General features: G+C 39.2%; 1 protein-coding gene across 1 annotated transcript in view; it reads right to left on the reverse strand.

The window, feature by feature from the left end:
* Window positions 1-18,482, reverse strand: part of MYPN (myopalladin) — a 50,903-nt gene that overhangs the window by 4,892 nt on the left and 27,529 nt on the right. The window contains exons 13-18 of the mRNA XM_064514457.1: window positions 7,109-7,330; window positions 6,422-6,571; window positions 4,493-4,572; window positions 3,839-3,965; window positions 2,075-2,282; window positions 1,162-1,327 (exon numbers count right to left, since the gene is read on the reverse strand). Of these exons, the coding sequence (XP_064370527.1) occupies window positions 1,162-1,327; window positions 2,075-2,282; window positions 3,839-3,965; window positions 4,493-4,572; window positions 6,422-6,571; window positions 7,109-7,330 (953 nt within the window). The remainder of the gene's footprint in view (window positions 1-1,161; window positions 1,328-2,074; window positions 2,283-3,838; window positions 3,966-4,492; window positions 4,573-6,421; window positions 6,572-7,108; window positions 7,331-18,482) is intronic.

Here is an 18,482-nt window from a genome sequence, read left to right on the forward strand (position 1 = left end):
TTACAAGCCTAATGTAACTTCTGGCATTGTGAGGTGTGGGAGATTTCCCTTAGCCATTCCTCTGCTGAGCTGAAGCAAATGCTGTTTTCTAAAGGTTCTGTGAAACAGCTGGAAATGAGACATTTCAGGCAGTTGGGCATTTTACATTAACTACAATGTTTGCATGTATATGATCAGCATTCCTGTATAAGTACCAGTACGTGAAATAAATCCTTGGGTAATCTGCATAGAGACTGAGGAGTAAAGACTGTGAGCTACAGAAGATCAGAGTTAGGTGGACTATCTGGGAAGGGACAGGGAAGCCACTGGAAGGTAATATAAAGTAAACTTTCCCTCATTTTCAGTGTGCATGCCTAAGAAGTACTGCTACTGAGCCAGTTTTCTTTGCAGATAGTCTGCAGGTTATGCATGTGAAAATGTAGTACTACTTGAAGTTGACAGCAGAGGGCCAAAGACTGTATCAAAGCAATAGTTGGAGCCAATTAAAATAAAAGATTAGAAATCAGATTTATATAGAAGTAGAAAACTTAAAAAAAAAAAAAAAAGAAGAAGAAGAAGAAGCAATTAATTTCTCATGAATTACAGCCAAGCACATTCTTTTATCAGCTTTTCTTTTTCAAAACCTAAAAAACAGTGATGTATTTGAACAGAGGAGCTGAACCTGAACACTATTGCATTTTATAAGCATGAAACAAAATCCTTGCCTATGTTTGCGACTAAATTTTGTTACCGGCCTATGTATATGAAATGCTAAACTCTAAAATCCTGTGCTCCTGGGCATTCACACCCATGTTCTAACTGTTCTGTGTTTGAATTCGTCTATAGTAGAACTGAATTGAGGAAAAATGCATTTAGAGAGAGAATAAGTTGCTACAATGCATAACAAATGTCATTTTGATAACAAGATGCCTTTGGGCATATGGTCCAAAAGGGCTATCACCACTGTCTCAAACAGTGTCTATATTATGCTCTGTGCCTTCATTCCAAACCAAGGAAATAGCTCTTGTTCACCTCGCAGTGAAGCCAGTTTCTTAAAGCTCTACGTGAGGAAAGAAATAACTCTAAGAAAAAGAACACAGCTTGTGCTTGTCACACAGTTTTTCATTGAAACAACTGGCCCACCCACAGGATACTCGAAACATGGGTGTGATGCTACAGTACCTCATCCTTTCTCTGTTTGATGGGATGGTCTCATTATCCTTCTTCCAGTAAAATATGGGGGGTGGCATTCCCACTACTCTGCACTCTAATCTGACCGGGTACCCTTCGGGAACACCACAGTTCTGAAGCTTCTCCAAGAACATGGGGGCTCTCTTTACTTCCTTTGCTGAAAAAAAGAATGAAAAATTGTTGAATAACAGGTATTTTATTCTTTCCTTTACATTGAACAGCATGGAAGCACACAACCAAAGATGATTCTCATGATATCATAGCAAGCTGTGAATTTTTTAATGGGATATTGGAACACAGGTGAGAAGCTACAGCATAGCCTCCTTAAGGAAGCATGATGAAAAAAATATGCAGAACTACTGTTTATAAAAGAAAGTATGCATATATATTGAGTCTAAACCTGCTGCCATTGCAAGAAACTAGTGCCAGATATAGTCCAGATCTTGCAAAGCTTGCTATTACAGAATAGCATTCAGATTTTTATTTTTTCCATTGAAAAATGAAAACCATTTTAAATCAATAATACTGGGACTGACATTTAGGAGACCTCATTAGGTCTCATTTAGGAGACTTAATGTATGCTGAAACATTACAAATTTAAACCCTAAACATTTTCTGGGGAGAAAATCAAGAATGTCATTTTTCCAAGACAAGAGAAGAAAAGTGATGATAAGGCACTGTACAGAATTGTCACAGCCCTCAGTGGACAACAGGAGTGCACCTAACAACTGAGCACCAGGTCCATTTCCCTCCATCAGATGAGTTTTACAGCTGTTAAACTCTGCTACCATCAATGGATTAGCTATCTATTTATACTTGTCTGTAGGGAAACTAAGCACTGTACTTTCAAGGAAATCTATACAAATAACTACAGCATTATGACTAGTTTTTCAGTGATTCTTACCTACAACTGTGAGCTCCAGACTAAATGAATTTTGTCCTGTTTTATTAGTGGCAAGGCAAGTATAAGTTCCAGCATCGTTTTGTGTGAGAGGATCAATAAGCAGAGAGTGAACTCCAGTCTCTCTGACCAGCATCTTGTGAGTGCCATCTGGTAACACAGGTTTGCCATTCAGAAGCCACGTCAGGTCTGGAGTTGGTAACCCACTCACCTAACAGACAGTGAAACAGCTGGAGGCAAATGGCAAACTGACATAGATTTTAGTAAGTTCATAGGTAAACCTTTATTCATATATCACCTGAATGATGTCAGAATCTAGGACAGAAAGATTTCTAAATTTTATTTTAATTTCTCATCTCTTTTCATTCAACTTCTCAGTTGTTTTTTTTTTTTTTTCTTGCTGATTAGTTCCAAAAAGGAGAAAAACAGAAAACCAAAAAATCCCAAGGGAAACAAACACATGAAAATGCCTACATTTTTCTTAGCAGTAAAGGAAGAAAGAAACTTGGTTATATAATCAGATTCACAAAAAAACCTCCTAATAATCATCTGGTTTCCAATTTTTTTAGTGATGAGTATAAATCAAAACTCTGAATCCAAACTGCTACATAGTTTAACAGAGATGAAAATGATAGAGCTTTATACAAATGAGTTTGTATTTCATAAAACTTAATGAAGAATGATATAGTTCTTTGAACCTCTTAAACTAATGTGCTATAGAACACTATAGATTAATATAAGCATTTTACAGAAAGATTACTGGACTCTGCTATACTCTAAGATTTTTCCAATAGACAGAAGTACTTACGCATGGTCAAAATCTTCCTCTCCAAACAATATTCTATAAACCAGAGAAAGAGAGAAGTGGAACTTGCCCGAATTAGAATTGCTTTCTTCCAGGTTTGTGCAATACCAGACATACTTTGAGGCTTCACAAGCTCTGCCAGGAGAGCAGAGCTAAGAATAACCAATTTCTCTGGCATGCTCCCTCATGAGCTTTAATTTGTAAATTTAGCGGTAATGAATCTTACTTGTCTTCAGAGAAGCATTAACTTCTACTCCAGAGCTTCAGCTCCCTTCAGAGTGGGAGATATTTTGGGTCATGGAAGAGCTTAGCGTCAGCACCACCACCTTTTGGCCTGTGCTATTGGGACATAGAGAAACTGCCAAAATATGATGGAGCAGCTAAATTTCTTAAAGCTAATTGGTAACGGAGTGCCCACTGTATGTACACCGATTTCTGACAGCTCTCCTGTGGGGATTTGAATCCAGAAGCTGAGATGTTTCCTTGTCTATGCATTCTGGGGAAGCATAAAATGAACTAGGCTCTGTTCCCTCTTTTTAGAGAGTGGGAATGTTTATTTGAACAGAATACAACATGCTGCATCGACCCTTTTTTTGTGATTTTATGCAATTCTGGATTGTGTTCAAGAATCTGATAATGCAACAGAAGGACCTGTCATTCCCAGCTGAACTTCTGGAGTTTGGATTGGTAAAGGATAGGGTGAACATCTCTAGTAATCTGAACAACCCTGTAAGTGAGCCTTCTATTTTTGGGGTTGTTTTCTGTGTTCTTCATTCCATACTGCATGTGTTGAAGAGAAATCCCCTGAATCAGCTCAGAGAGAATGGTAATAAGCAATAATTAAAAGGTGAAGCATTAACACTTTATAAGAAAGCATTGACTCAAGCAATAAAGAACATGAAAACACCTACCAATACACATAGACAGGGAAAGTGAGAATGAACAGAGGAAACAGTTAATACCTTACAATCCAATCTACAAAGTCGCCCTTCATGTGCTACCATGTCACCTGGAGCCTGTAGAAAATATGGCCTGAAAAAGCGTTCTTGAACTGCTTCTTTGTCTCCTTCTGGCACCCGGGACCGTGTTCTGCAACACAAAAACTGCATGTATATGTTTGGAAGCCAAGCTATTTTTTTTTTCAATGCTGAATAAAAGGAAAAAATGAAGAAAAGGATGAACAGATAGCTTGAGTTAGAAAAAAGTCCAGAAAGAAATGCACTGATTGTAATTTAATACTTATTTTTCTTACTTTTTCATTTAGAAAGATTATCAAATGAACTATATCATATGGTGTCATTGGATTCCCAAGTTCTCCTGTGTTTCTTTTTGTTTCTTTGGCTGAGCTTCTTTTTGCTAATCCATCCCTTTATTCTAAGTCCACTGCAACCGGTAAGTGAAATAATGCTTTACACTGAAACTTCCCTGTGTTTGAAGATAACCTTCAAAAACATTACATTCTAGAAGTGACCTGATGGGAAGGAACTACTGCTGTTATTTCCATTTTACACTTGAGAACTGAAGTACAGAGTGCATTGAAGTACAATAACTAGTTATTTTGAATGCCTTGATTAAGAAGCGTGAAGAGGGTCTGAAGGACTTGTCTTTCCTTTTACCTGTGAGACTGAATTGTGGATATTCGGCCCCGAACAGGAATAGTCTGAACCATCAGGTGACCTGAACAACTGATTCTCCCCTGCAAATCAGAATGGAAACAGAATGTATTGTTGGGTTATAGCTCATTTCGTTTTAAAGTACAAGTATTTCTTTTTACAGTACATTAGAATTTATTTGTATAAAGTATGTGAACTACAGAGTTTTTAATATCTTTTAAAAGCAAGTGCTTCTAGCATGTTGTGAAGTACAGCTGAGGAGGAGTGGGTCTTTTTCTGTCTAGATCAGTGTATTTCTCAGATTCTAGGGCTCTGGCAGTGCATTTAGCATCAATGCTATATTAACCAGCTTAAGTACTGTCCTTGGTTGTTCGTTCCTGCCACTGTGTCTCCAGCTCCTTTGTACTAGCTTAGTTGTTTGTGCAGCCACATTGAAACTGGAAAAAGTTAGGCTGAAATACAGCTCAGAAGAAAAGGTAGTTTTTCAGCTGGAAAAAGTTCCCTGATCTAATTAACTGTACTGCTAAATAAACAGCTGAGCCAGCACATGGGGTTCAGGAGAGTGGTATGATGGGACAAGACGATTTGCAAATCCATGTCATTACAGCCTAGGTAATGAATAATTTTGTTCAGTAACTCTCCAAATTTGATGTACCTGTTTGTTTCCCCTTGCTCTGTGTTTCAGGAGAGTCCAGCTGTAACCTGGCGTGCCCCTTTGTCGGGTTTTTGGAAAAGGTTTGTCTGTATGCTTAGCATGGGGATCGCAGGGTACATGGGCCTGCCTCACTGAAGGAGGGACCGAGGCTCTGTCTACATCAGTACGATAGGAGTTGATCAGTAGATCAAAACGGTCGGTGTTGAGGGCTTTACATTTACAGTTAGTGCAGTTTGAGCTTTATACTTAGGACTCGATTTGGTCTTCTCCTTTGCATCCAACATCTCTACCACAAAGCTAGGTGGTTTGAAGCTGTGTAAATGGTCAGTCGCTGGTTCTGGCCCTTACATTTCCTTCGGGTTAAGGCGCTTTTGATAAACACTTGGAGCAGCGTTTCTGGTTTTGTTTCCTCCAAAAGGAATTCAGTTTGTACACAGCAAAACCTTTCTGTGAATCAAACTGATGTGCAGCAAGGGGTAGAGCTGGGAGACTGACTTCAAAAGCACGGTATGGCTTGGAACCTGCGTGCTAATTTAGACAGCCAGAGCTTAGGCAGTGTACCAGAAACACCGATAAAAGGACATCTGCAGTCTGCTTAGGTCCAGGGAAGCTTTAGGGAGTGTATGCAGAGATGTCTAACAGCCCGGTTATGACCAGTGAAGTTTATGTGACCCAAATGTAGGGAAATACTTTGGTCAAATATTTTATTTGTGAGTTTATAAAAAATGTTGAATTCACACCAACTGAAAGGGGAAAAAAAGAGAATCCTGAAAAGACATGTTTCTTTTAACTATTATTTATGAAGTGAAACCTTTAGATGTTTTTCAGACATCTTTATGCATTGAAATCAATGGGCAGTAGTTGTCAAAAGAAAACAAAATATTAGGATGTAGAAAGAGGAGCACTAAGCAATAGAAATTCCATGTGACATTTATAGTAATAAATATTCTTTCTGCCTGAAAGATCCTGTCTTTCTTGTCACCCCATCTCAAAAGATAACTGTCAGAAGTAGAGGAGGTTCAGAGCATAGGGCAGGAGTTACTAATCTGAAAAAAAATATGTCCTGAATGGTTGTGACTGGGATGAGTAAGAATAGGGAAGTTGTTTCATCATTCTTCATTACATAGTTTCCTCCCCTGTCCTCTGAAGCACTTGAATTTGGATTTTCTCATCACTCAAAGTCAGACTAGGTGGACTGATCATTGTGCCTAATCACACATCTTAGACACACTGAAGATGAAATAAGCATTTTTGTAAAGGAAAATAAAACACCTTACTTGTGGGTTTGCAGCCATAATTGTATAGTTGCCATCATCATCGTTAGTTGTAGCTCCAATGTGTAACGAACATGTTCCATCTCCTTCTCTATTCATTTTGAAATGTGCATTTTTCTTTGAAATCTGCTTGCCATCCTTGAACCAGTATACCTGTATTGATCAGAAAATCCCTCAGTGGTTTACACTTGGTCTGTAGTGGAATAGTCACTAGGAAACATGTAGATAAGAACTTGGCACATATTGAACAATTGCTAGTACAAATTTTAGAATACTGTAAAGTTTGCAGATCAGTTACAATGCACAATAGAACTGTTCGAGGTTGAAATTAGAAGGCTACATGTATCTTTTACAGAGCTGGGATTGTCAGGCTGTATTTTCTTGGCTATAGAAGCATTGCCACTTATCTCAAATCAGCTCTCATATTTCTGAAAAGTTAAATTTTATGTTTTTATGAAACTCTGTTTTTCTTGGGGACAATTGGGTGTGAGGCAGTCCATGCAGCACATTAGGCCTGATACATGCTGAGGACCAGATACTGTTACTTTAACAGTCTGGGGAGAATAATTTGTTTTAGAGCTCTCTCTGCAGAGCCATATACTTAGGAGTGAGACTCTCCAGGCAGGGTGTGTAGGAAGTAGTGCGTAATTGATTTTTATTCTTCTATAGCTGACAGTGAGAATCATCTACCTTGGGAACAGGTATTCCAACTATTTTGCAAGTGAATGTAATAGGAGATCCTTCCATAACCCGAAAATGCTTGAGCCTCTTATCAAAAATCGGTGCTATGCATTTGCCTGTAGGGATTTCCTCGTGTTGGACTTCATCGTCTGATTCATCCACTGGGGTACGTTCAAGGCGAAATTCTATCTCGTTCATGAGCCTCTGCTCAAAGCTTGAAATCTTGTATTCCTGCAGAATGAGAGAGGCAAGGTTCTGAACAGGATTAGTCATGTTCAGCTGTATTTCCAGTCATTTGCACTTTTGGACTAATTTTAAAACAAGTGAAAATAAAAAACCTATGTAAACTTAGCTTATGGAAGAAGTCTGAATTTGATCTGCAGACATAGATTCTCACTGCATCTTCAGTTTGCAGGATTCAGCTAATGAGACTGACTTTTTTCAATGGCAGCTAAAGAAATAAACATGGAATTCCTCTAAGTCCCCATGAAAAAACTATACTGCTGCACGCTCTTGATCAAAAAAGATAATTAAAATATATCACCTTTTTGAAGGATTTGTGTTCAAACATTAGACACCTGCTAATTATAAAAACCAATACTGTTATATATTTCAATGCAGAATCAAATAAGGAAAAGAGAAAGCTAGCAAAAAAGTGAAGTGTTTTCAGGTTAACCTGAGGCTAAAGCATAACCAGATTTCTACTGGTGTAACTGAGAAAGCAAAATATGTCACACTCCAAATCCTTAGGAGAACGAACACATGGTGCAAGAAAATTAATGTATCCTGTGTAAATGACCAATTCTGGCTTGTTTGATGTCATTATGAGCCTCCTTCATAATCCCTGAAGTCAATTAAAAACCTCTCATGACTTAGCTGAGCACTGCTTTGCATCAGGAAGTCTCCTGTCAGCAGCAAGAGGAATCTGTCCAAATGTCCCTTGCTTTGAAATGTGAACTATCAAACCAACCAGCCAGCAGCCAGCTTCAGTTTTTGACACCAAAGGTAGTTTATCCTGGGAATGGCAGAGGAGTACACATACACCTGAACTGACTTTCCTGGTAGCAGAAGCTGCCTAGCTACATTAATGTAGCGACCTGCAGGAATATCTTGCTTAAATCATTATAAAATACCTTGTGGGGAAGCTTGTACCATATATACGCCTTTACCAATAACCAAATTAGTTTGTTCAGAGCTGGGTTTGTGCAGAGCTTTTAAGTCCAGAGATTGCAATCCTGCTTCTGTTGAAGGACATACTAGTCTGAGCACTGACATCTCTGCGAACAGGGCTGTGTTTTATTCGATTTCTGTGGCAGTCTTCAGAATCTCACTTTAATCTGTTGGATAGTGATATTATGATGGGTTTTGTTGCTTTGTTTTATGAAGGAAGTTATCTGTGTCTCTGAAGAGAAATAATTTGAGCAATTCTAAATGCGCAATACTCATTTTTTAAATAGAACTTTAGTGAATAGTAAGGATGTAGCCTATTCTTAGCTATTTTCCATTTGGTGAAAAAACAAGGTCAGAAAATGCATCTTGTCCACAGTCCTTCAGGAAGTTTATTAAAGAACTAGCAAAGATCCGGTGGCACCTGACTTCCATCCCTGATTCTTTCATACCGCTGATTACGCTGTTGACCACTAGCTCCCAGTTAGTGAGGAGCAAAGGTGGAGAGGCAGCACAAAATTTTAGCTAACAGAGTTCTGTTTTCCTCGGGATTCCATGGAGACAGAAGTGGCCGAGGCTTGAGAGGCTGCAGGGGAGTTTTGAGGAGAGAGGGGTCTGGGATTTGGGGGTGAGAGGAGGAAAAGGTGACAGCCAGGAAGCCTAAGTAAAAAATGGAAATTGCCCTGGTAGAATAAAGGCTGTAGTAATATCTCTCTTTGGCACTGTAATGGTGGATGTTGTACATCACTCTCTTCATCTAAAATCTTCTTTTTTCAGGGTTGCTGTAAGGTCTGTTCTCTTAAGGATTAGCTATGGAAGGAAAAGGCAGATGGCTCAGGGTGGGGGAGAACAGAGTAAGATGAATGAACTGCCTGTGTTGGAAACTTGAGTCCTCCTCCACTCCTCCCTGTTTCTTCGATGCTGCAGGGCTGTTCCTCCCACCCAGCTTCGGAGCACTGCCTGTCATGGTGGGTAACAAGCAACTGTCGCAGCGAGCTCAGGTCGCTGGGTCTTCACTTCGAGATGCTTTCCTTACCTGTAGCACTCTCCCTCCGTCCTGACAAGGACAGTCTGCTCCGTTACACTCTCTTCAAACGTACCACTGTGTGTACAGCTTAGCAAAGCAGAGTTTTCGAACCTGCAGGTCTGTAGAACTGTGTGAGACCTGTGCCAGAGGGTGGAAATCCACCACTAGATGGTATCATCCACTTTCTTAGTTGGCTGTGTTTGCTCTGTGGCTGGCCAACAGCTGGTGAGCAGCAAACAGCCTTATAGAGTTTCATCTTGTTCAACTTCTTTTTCTTTCACACAACATGTCTCAGCAAATCACTTTATATAATTGGCCAAACTCTAATCTCAGTTATGCCAGTATGAAACTGGAGACACACTGATTTCTGACCAACTGAAGCTATCATTTCTCCCTTTAGACTGTGTTACAGAGTTCTAAAAGAAAGTTAAGCCATCAAACTTTCCCCCCCGATATTGGGAAAAGGCTATGTGTTTTTGGAAAAGAAGATTCAAGTAAAACTCAGGGAGCGACTGCTATGCTTTAAGAAGCAGCTGCGTCACCAAAATGCACTGCAGTCAACTTTCATTTTGAGTCTCCCACAAATTAAGGTGTTCAAACCTAAATACTTTGTTGCAAGCAGTGAACTGGAAAACGTAGTTGGACTTTTGTTTTTCTTCCATTTCTTTGAGAGCTTTTAATAGATTCCTTCATGTTGTTTACATAGCTCTTGACAGCAGAGAGCAAATGCTTTAGCAAAAAATTGTACCTGCTGAGGAAGGATTACCTTGAGCCTCTGAAATCTCCAGTAGGACCTGAAGATGCTATAAATAGTTCTTCCAAGGATGGATTTGTTTTCAGTGGTTTCGTATGCTGTGTGGCCTTTGGAAATGTGGAGGCTAATTAAGGATTAATTAAGTTAGAAGTAATCTCTTTCCCTCCCTCCCTCCCTTTCCATCATTTTATAATCTGACACCATGAAAAAAGGTCAGGACAATATAGCAAATATGGTACAGAGATTCTCATTTCTGCATGTTTAAGCATGTCACTGTTTTATGTGTAATGAACCTCTCCAAAATTATGTAATTATTTCTGGATATTGGGTATATGACAGTCTAATTTTAAATCTAAAGGCACTGTTTAGCATATAGGTTTCTCATTTGTCATAATATTTGAGCACTTTTGAGTACTGTTATTCCCTTTGTAAAGATAGTGAATTAGACTATATTTCAAGTATTGTATATTTACGGGGCAACAGGGCTAATGAAAGGGTAGGTGAAGTGATCCACAAATTAGTTATCTCAGAAGCTAGACACAGTAGATTCATGAAGAATTTCTATACCAGGAAGGCAACTCTGAACTTAGGTTAGAGTAAAAGGGGTGGGGATGGGACGTGTTAAGAGTTCCCGGAGTGAGACAGCAATCTGCAAGCAGCTCTTTGGAAGACTGAAAGTTAGAGGAGAAGTTTTGGCCTGCAGAAGCCAATAACTCTTAGTTTTAAAGCGTGGTGTAATAAAGAACAAAAGACAGAACAAGCACCTACTTTCACAGGATAAGCAGTTAAATCTGTGTAAATCTGGGAGTCAGCAAATCAGTTAGTTATGGCTTGTTGAACCTTCCCAGCAGTTAATATCAAGCAATACCGGGTATGCCAGTGCTCCCTAAACTAAGCTGATGTCTTAAAGCACCCTCGGTTCCTACTGCAGTTCCAGGTCAGAGGCCCATGCTTGGCATCCTTTTCTGGCAGAATGTAAATTTGCCAGTGGGCTGTCCTAGTTATATACAATTTTTAACTGTATTGAGCTGCATGCATGTTTCATTAGCCCTACAAAGTATGAATGTGATGACTTTTTCAGAATCATGTAAGTAATTTCTAGATCAGGTTTTTGTTTTGTTCTATTTGTTGATGGCTATGTCAAAAGCGGATTTTGGAAATGAGAAAAATGCTAATGAACGATGCTTCAGATTAAAAGGTGGGATAATGATATTGTACCTTTGATACCTTCTGACTTGTATAGTTGAAGATTGGGGAATCATTGCTTGCTCTCTGAAGTCTGAGGGTCAGTTTTTCATCATATGGTGTTCTCTAGCAGAGGGAAGTAATGGGGTTAGGAAGGCATTTCCATTACACTTTTAAGGCATCATGCTAATAAATATGGTGTTGGCTTCAAAACAAAATGCTATTGAGTAGAGTTAAGAGGCAATGAAATACTGCAAGCTAATGAGAGTGTCCATTGTTTATAGATAGCTGGGTTAGATTGGCATTTTTTCATGCTGATTTTTTTTTCAGAGTCATTGCTATCCAAAGAAGCTGTGGTATGTAATAAGAAATAAATAGCACGAGTGTTGCTGTAGCCATGATGGCATACAGATGAAAGCAAAGCAGTGCTGATAGAGACAGTTAACATCTCTTATTACCTCTTCTCCAAAGGTACAGGTTTCTCTTAAATTCTCTTAAAAAAACAAACAAACAAACAAACAAAAACCTAACATAATCAAATTAAATTTAGAGCCATTATTTTCAATCTTAGTTAACCTAATGTTTCCTGCATCTGTTTTAGATCTGAAAAAGGGTTTTGTGCCTATTGTGCATTCTTTTTTTTCCTGACCGATTTGTAGAAGGTATTAACGTCTTACAAGCTTTACTTCATTAAGAAATATGGGCAATTCCTTCTTTTTACTCTTCTGCTTTGTAGTAGGGAATATACTGGGGGAAGGAGTGCATTTCACAGGGCCACTTTAAAGTCAACCGTAGCTTGATCAAGCTTTTCTTTCACATACTTTTTGAGTGTATGTGATTCTGGAAGCATGTGCAGACACACAAAGCTATAAAATAAAAGTAGCAATTACCAGAAGAAATATTGCTGCTTCATCAGCAGCAGACTGTCATTACTGGCGGCTGCATCTCTGCCCGTGGAAGCCACAGGAGTCACTGTGTTTCTGTTCAGATGCACCAGTCTCCCTGGCCAGTAGCGGTGCAGGTTGACTGCATGTGTTTGGACTGCTCATTTTAAGGAGTTACATTTGAGGAGCTACATTTTAAATCAGAAAATACTGAAGTTAGGGTTCCTACAGCTCCCAAACACTGCTTGTATGTTGTGTTTATACTTCAATTTTTGTCTTTCTAAATGTGTTATTTTGTATGAATATCTTTTTTATATATGTATATGAATTTACACACAAAGCAACAAGACTAAATTAATATTACTGTAAAAATTTTAGCGCTGACTTGCCTGAAGGTGTTGTACCAAACTTCTTATAAAGAACAGAAATCTCTGAAATAGGTGAAAATATATAGTTGTATAGAGAATGTAATCTTGGGGGTTTTGCTTGGGTGGTAGATTTTCTTGTAGGATTAGCAAGAACAGTTAATAGTTGTTAATGTGGCTTTCTGAAAAACTGTTTTTATCATATAAGGTATAAAACTATTTCTGAGTGTGATTACGTAAGTGGAGTAGGGCAAAGTGTTTGTGGTTGTGGTTCAGGCAAGTATTTCATAAAGTGTCACACAAAGAGCAAGGCAATTTAATCACTGGGTAAGATGTTAAAACCAGGCTGGAAGTCAGCATAATGAGGCTAAAAGAAAGAGTACAAAGGTTCAAACACCATTTTGGAATAAAAAAGGAAGGGGTCTAGGTCATTTTTGGCAACTTTCCTGGAACACGGCATTTTCACAGCCAGGAATTCACACATTTGTTAAATATATGGGCCAGATTTTTTAAAGTGTGCAGTATCCCAGCTGGAAAACTGTACAATTCTAGCTCCTATCTGGGCGCATACATGTCCTGTACAAGTTTTTATATACATACATACATACATATATATATGGTGAGAAGGCTGTAATTTTTTAAACCTAGACATTTCACTTCCATGCAACATCCTTGCATTAGCAAAAGGGGAGTAAGCAGTGGTGGCTGCATTAACATTAGCAGAGTATAGGTAGAAGGGCAAAAGTCTGTTACAATTGACCAGAGCAAAGGCAGGAAACACTCTGTTGAAAATGCACCTTAAGCAGATCCGTATCATTTTTCTCCGGTTATTAGTAGCACCTTGGAAGTGGACTGGGCAGGATTATTGCCTCAGAGCGGTGTGGCTTATTCGGGGTGTAATTTGACAATGCAGCTGAATCACTTTAGTTGCCAGCTTGTGCTATCAGGGGCATTCCCCCACTTCCCTCCCTGCCCATGTTCCTCTGCGCCCACGCTTCCCCTCCTGCCATCACTGCTGTTCATCCAACCCTACAGTGACCTGTTTCACAAAGGTAAGCTAGAACAAAATTAACTCAAAAGGCCGGGGCCGGGGCTGGGGCCGGGGTGGGGGGGGGTGTAGCAGTTTCTGTTTGACTTAGCGAGCTGAATTGTCTTTCCATACAGTCAGGCAAGTGCCAGTGGGAAGTTGGGGCGGTTGGAGAAGTGAAATGCAACCACCCTTCTTGGGAGCTGCTAGCTTTTGCCCAGGTTTGGCAGTACTGTTGGGGAGTTCAAGTGGATGGTTGTAATTTGACTGATAGGGTGTACTGTCTTTAGTCCAAGCACTGGATAAGCAGTATCACTGCATTGTTGGTGGGTAATTGGAAATGGTTTTGAATAGAAACAGAAGGAGGCAGAGCCAGTGCAGCTGTTAAAGAGGGGGTCATCTAGTGCATCAAATCACGTGGAAAGGTGAGGACTATGTGCTTTCACCCGTGATGTACTTGCCCAAAGCTCCCAATTTGCCTACACTGCCCCTTACCAGGGCCTGACTCAGAGGGGTTTGTGGAAGCATCAGTTCACACCATGCCAGGTTCATAACACTTTTCAGTGCATAAAGCAGCTTAGGTCTTGCATAGAAATGGCACTGGAATTGCAGAATAATCCTGTTGTTTTTAATACAGAAAAAAATTAGGGATTGCATGCATGACAACCTGAGAGAACAAATATGCATGCAGCTAAGGAAGCAGAAGCTTTGCAGCATAAGGAAGCAATCAGAAGTATGGGAAACAACATCCTCTCACAGAATATACAGGGCAAGTCTTGTAAAAAGACTTGTTGAGTAGGTACAGCTTCATCAATACATCATGCATCTGCATCAGACACATCATTTTGTCTCTGTTATGGATTGATATAGTCCCATCACCATCATTTTTGAGCACCTGAAGGCAGGGCACCTTTTATAGCAGGGCTATTACCTGCATTTGACATATGAGAAGTTGAGGCCCAAAGAAGCTAAGTGACCTGCCCAGCTGAACCCTATTGGCAAAAAAGAGGAATTCCATAGACTCTAGCAATGCTGATAAGTTTTTAGGCATCTTTGCTGTGTGAATATGAATCCTAAAATCCTGCATCTGCTAAGAGGTATTTTGTTGCTGACTTCAGCAGGATTCAGATCTTAGTGAAAATAGATGCTGAAAGTTAGTAGAAGGTTGTAGCATCAAAATAATCTGATGCTGACATGGTAACCCATAGAAATTACCACAAATGGAAAGGCTACTATTTAAAAAAATAATTATGATTGCCAGTCATTGCCAACGCCAGACAGGTTTCACAATTCAACTCCAGTTTTGCAATTTATACTAGATTGGCTTTTTGGCAGAGTTATTCTAAACCCAGTTAACACCTTATCTAAGGAACTGGCATATATTGCATCTCAGTTTCTGTTTCCAAGCTTTCCCTTGAAACACTTTTTTGCTTTAAAGTCTAATCTAGGGTACTCTGGCTGAAGTCTTTGGTTTGGTTTGGATTGTCTCTCCCTGGGCAGTGGGAATCAGAATACAGCAGATCCCATGTGGATTTTATTCTTCACTTATCATGTCCCATGGAGAGAGATCACTGAAGAAACTTACTTCTTGCAAATGAATGGGCCCTCTTACATGCCTCAAGGCACATGAATACCATGCCATCCAAATGTAAATACAAACCTTAAAGAGTCTAGCAAGTCAGCTGTAGTACACAGCTAAACAATATTTGAAATATAATTCAGCTCAAACTGATAGTTCAAGAAAAAAACAGAAAGCAAATGAAGTACACACCTCCAACTCCCACAGACTTGTCAGCTGGAGCGAGCAGTTTAGGAGTGTGTGCAAAAGCATGAGAAGCTCCGGTTTCCTTTCCTAGGTGATGAGTTCTACAATCCAGGGTCCTTACCAAAGGAAAGCCTGTCTCTGCTTGGTTGTTGATTAGATCCAGGTCTTGGGAGCACAGCTGCAAGTGTCTGTTCAAGTATTCAGTGCCAAGATTATTGAGAGTTTATTCTTCTTAATACCAAGATCTTGTAATTTCTCTTTGACAGGTTCTTAAATCTCCTTTCATTTCTATTACAGAGCAAACAAGCTTCCATGAGGACTCCTTGCTGTCTAATTCCCATCCAAAATTTTCTACATTTGCTGACCTTTGAGACATGATGTGAAGCTTGTTTTTAGCAAACTTTGTTCAGAGTGGCTGAATTAAGTGTAATTCTTCTGCTCTGGGGAATGGAGTTCTTGATGGTTCTTGGGACCTTTCTGAGACTGCTCAGTATGGGAACTGAGAGGAGATGATTCTGTTTTATCGGTGCTGCGGGGTTAGCTGTGATGTGGCAAGTGTGATGAGTTGGGTGCTGCATATGGCTTTACAGGCCATGGCTTTTAATGATCCAAAAGCTTTTGGACAAACTCTGCATCTCTTCTGCTCTGAAATTTCTTGTATTCACTAGTGAAAGTGGAGAATATTCATCTGAGGGCTATGAATAATGCCACCGTTTTCTAAACAGCTGGAGCTTTATTTTTGCTCCTAAAAATAAAGCAGGAGCCATGCTGCTATCTGTCTTACACAAGACACAACCAGAGAGAATTGCCATGTGGTATTCTTCACTGTAAATGACACAAATATGTGGGCACAGTTTATAATTCTTACAAACAAGTCACAGAATGGATAACCTGGGCCTGGGTACTTAAAGGAAAGGAAGAATTAAAGATTAACGTTGTGGGTAATTCCTTTACTTTCATTACAGCACAGTATTCTGAGACTTATCTACCTTGCTTTTCTATCAGTTATATAATTTCATAGCAAAGTTTTGAGTACATAATAAAATTGCTGTTAATTTTTAAGATTTGCCCATAAAACAGAATTTCTGTTACTTACAGTCCCATGGATATGAAGCCTGTGAATGGCTTGGGCATGGCTGCTCTTTTGATTCAACTAGCAGATTAAAAAAAGTTATATACAATACATTTTTTTTCCACTTGCCAAAATCCCCCCAGCCAATTTGTCTGCCCTTTCCTTCGTACACTAATTCATTTCTACATGACATGTTCCAACTGAACCCTAACAAGATATGTTGTTTGCAACTGCTTGTAAGGAAAGCAAAAGGCCCAATAGAGATGGAGAGCACCAACAGTACACCATACCCACCGGCAGGAAGTCAGGCTGTTCTGTGAGTGAAGAGCTGTGAGTTAACTGTCTTCAGTCACAGGAAGAAACTGAACTGAAATCTCCCATATCCTGGGATTTATCCTGACCCCTTCCTGCAATCAGATAACCTAATCCTCATTTAGTGTGTCTTGCATTTGAAAGAACTGAGCAAATCCTACTGAAGAGCTTTGGAATAATTGAACTACATTTGTTTAATGTTCCTATCTGTTGATGAAACTTCACCTGCAATATAATATACTACCATCTGCATTAATAACAGATATGGTGTTTTTTCTGGTAAAAATGACAGCTTGTTACTACATGTACTTGATCAAGCTGCAATTAGGATCTTAGCACAGTCATATTCTTATTTCTGTCAGCACTGCATGGCTATCGTAGCTGTAGAAGACTACAGACTAATCTGTTCTATCTCATGCAACATCAGCAGAATTACTGTGTTCTCATTCTAGATTTCTTTATTGTTGGTGATGAATGATGTACTGGATGAAACAGAAGGAATACATCTGGATTATTAGATATCATGCTGGGTGCATAATGCTGACACATAGCAAAATCTTGTCTTGTAAGCTAAACACTTTTCATATGGAAGTCAGTGACAGATAATAAATAGAGCACCAGGATGCAAATAACTCATGTTCATTGCTGCATTTTATGTAGTAATATAAAACAATACCAGTACTTTCAGACACAGACTTGCCATCTGCAGCTTTCATTCTGGATGATCCCTACATATTCCGCAGATGATGTAAATGAGATCAACTGCTACTGTTGAAATACTGGGATACAACAGAATTCTCTCAATAAGAAAAATGCTATAGGATACATTTTATGAGAAGGAATTTTTAAAATAGCATGTAGAAAATATAAGGAAGCCACCCTTTTAAGATTCTTACTGGATACTGTATTTCTCCATTCATTATACTGTGATCTTTTATACACAGGATAGTTGTGTTAGTATTTATGAGAAAGTGAATAAGAAGCCTTTTGCTGCCCTTATAATAACCAATTTAATGGAGTTGTGCTATATATAGGATGAAAATGTCTCCTTTTTAATTTTGTGTTAACCACAAGAGGAAAAAAGATGACAAAATCTACAGGGGTGAATTCAGTGTGCCAATATGTTATTCTCAGGATGTTGATTTTGTATGAATGGTAAAGCAATAGGAATTTTGGCAAATACTTTGCGTCTTCTAGTCTCTAAATAATCACTGCTTTCGCTGAGGAAAAAACTCAGACTTGAATTTGCTAGAGTCAGCTAAAGCAGTGACTCTCCCAATGTGGAAGAATAAAAGCATTAGTGATTCACGATGGGAACTGAGGGGGAAAATGAAGGGACTTTTATTGAGCAATCCTAAGATTGTTGTTTTCTAGTTAATTACCATTCACACTCTAATTGCCATAACAATTAGAGAAGTGCCAGCTTTGAGCTTCTTCTGAGTTTGGGGGACTTTGAAACCAAGATTTTGGTTTGTTCTCACACAGAATAGTAAGTATATAAATAACTTCTGCTGTCAGCAGATAACTTCGACAGTAGTAGTGACCGTTGTTTCCAAAGGGGTTATCATGCAGTTAACTCGAAACACTGATCGGTATTTCACAGTAGCTGTCTAAATAATTTGTCTTACTATCATAGCAAGTACAAATCGTAACACTTGTGATTCATCTGCAAAACATACCACTTGCCAGTTGTTTTACTCAAAGTGGTTTGGCAGTGTGATCTGTCAGAAGGAAAGGTCAACAGCAAAATTAAAAAAAACAGGGATTACACTGCAGTTGTCCACAGAGGATAATGCGCTCCATAGACTCCATAGCTTTTTGCTTA

The sequence above is a fragment of the Dromaius novaehollandiae genome, chromosome 6 (genome assembly GCF_036370855.1).
Source record: "Dromaius novaehollandiae isolate bDroNov1 chromosome 6, bDroNov1.hap1, whole genome shotgun sequence".
NCBI lineage: Eukaryota > Metazoa > Chordata > Aves > Casuariiformes > Dromaiidae > Dromaius > Dromaius novaehollandiae.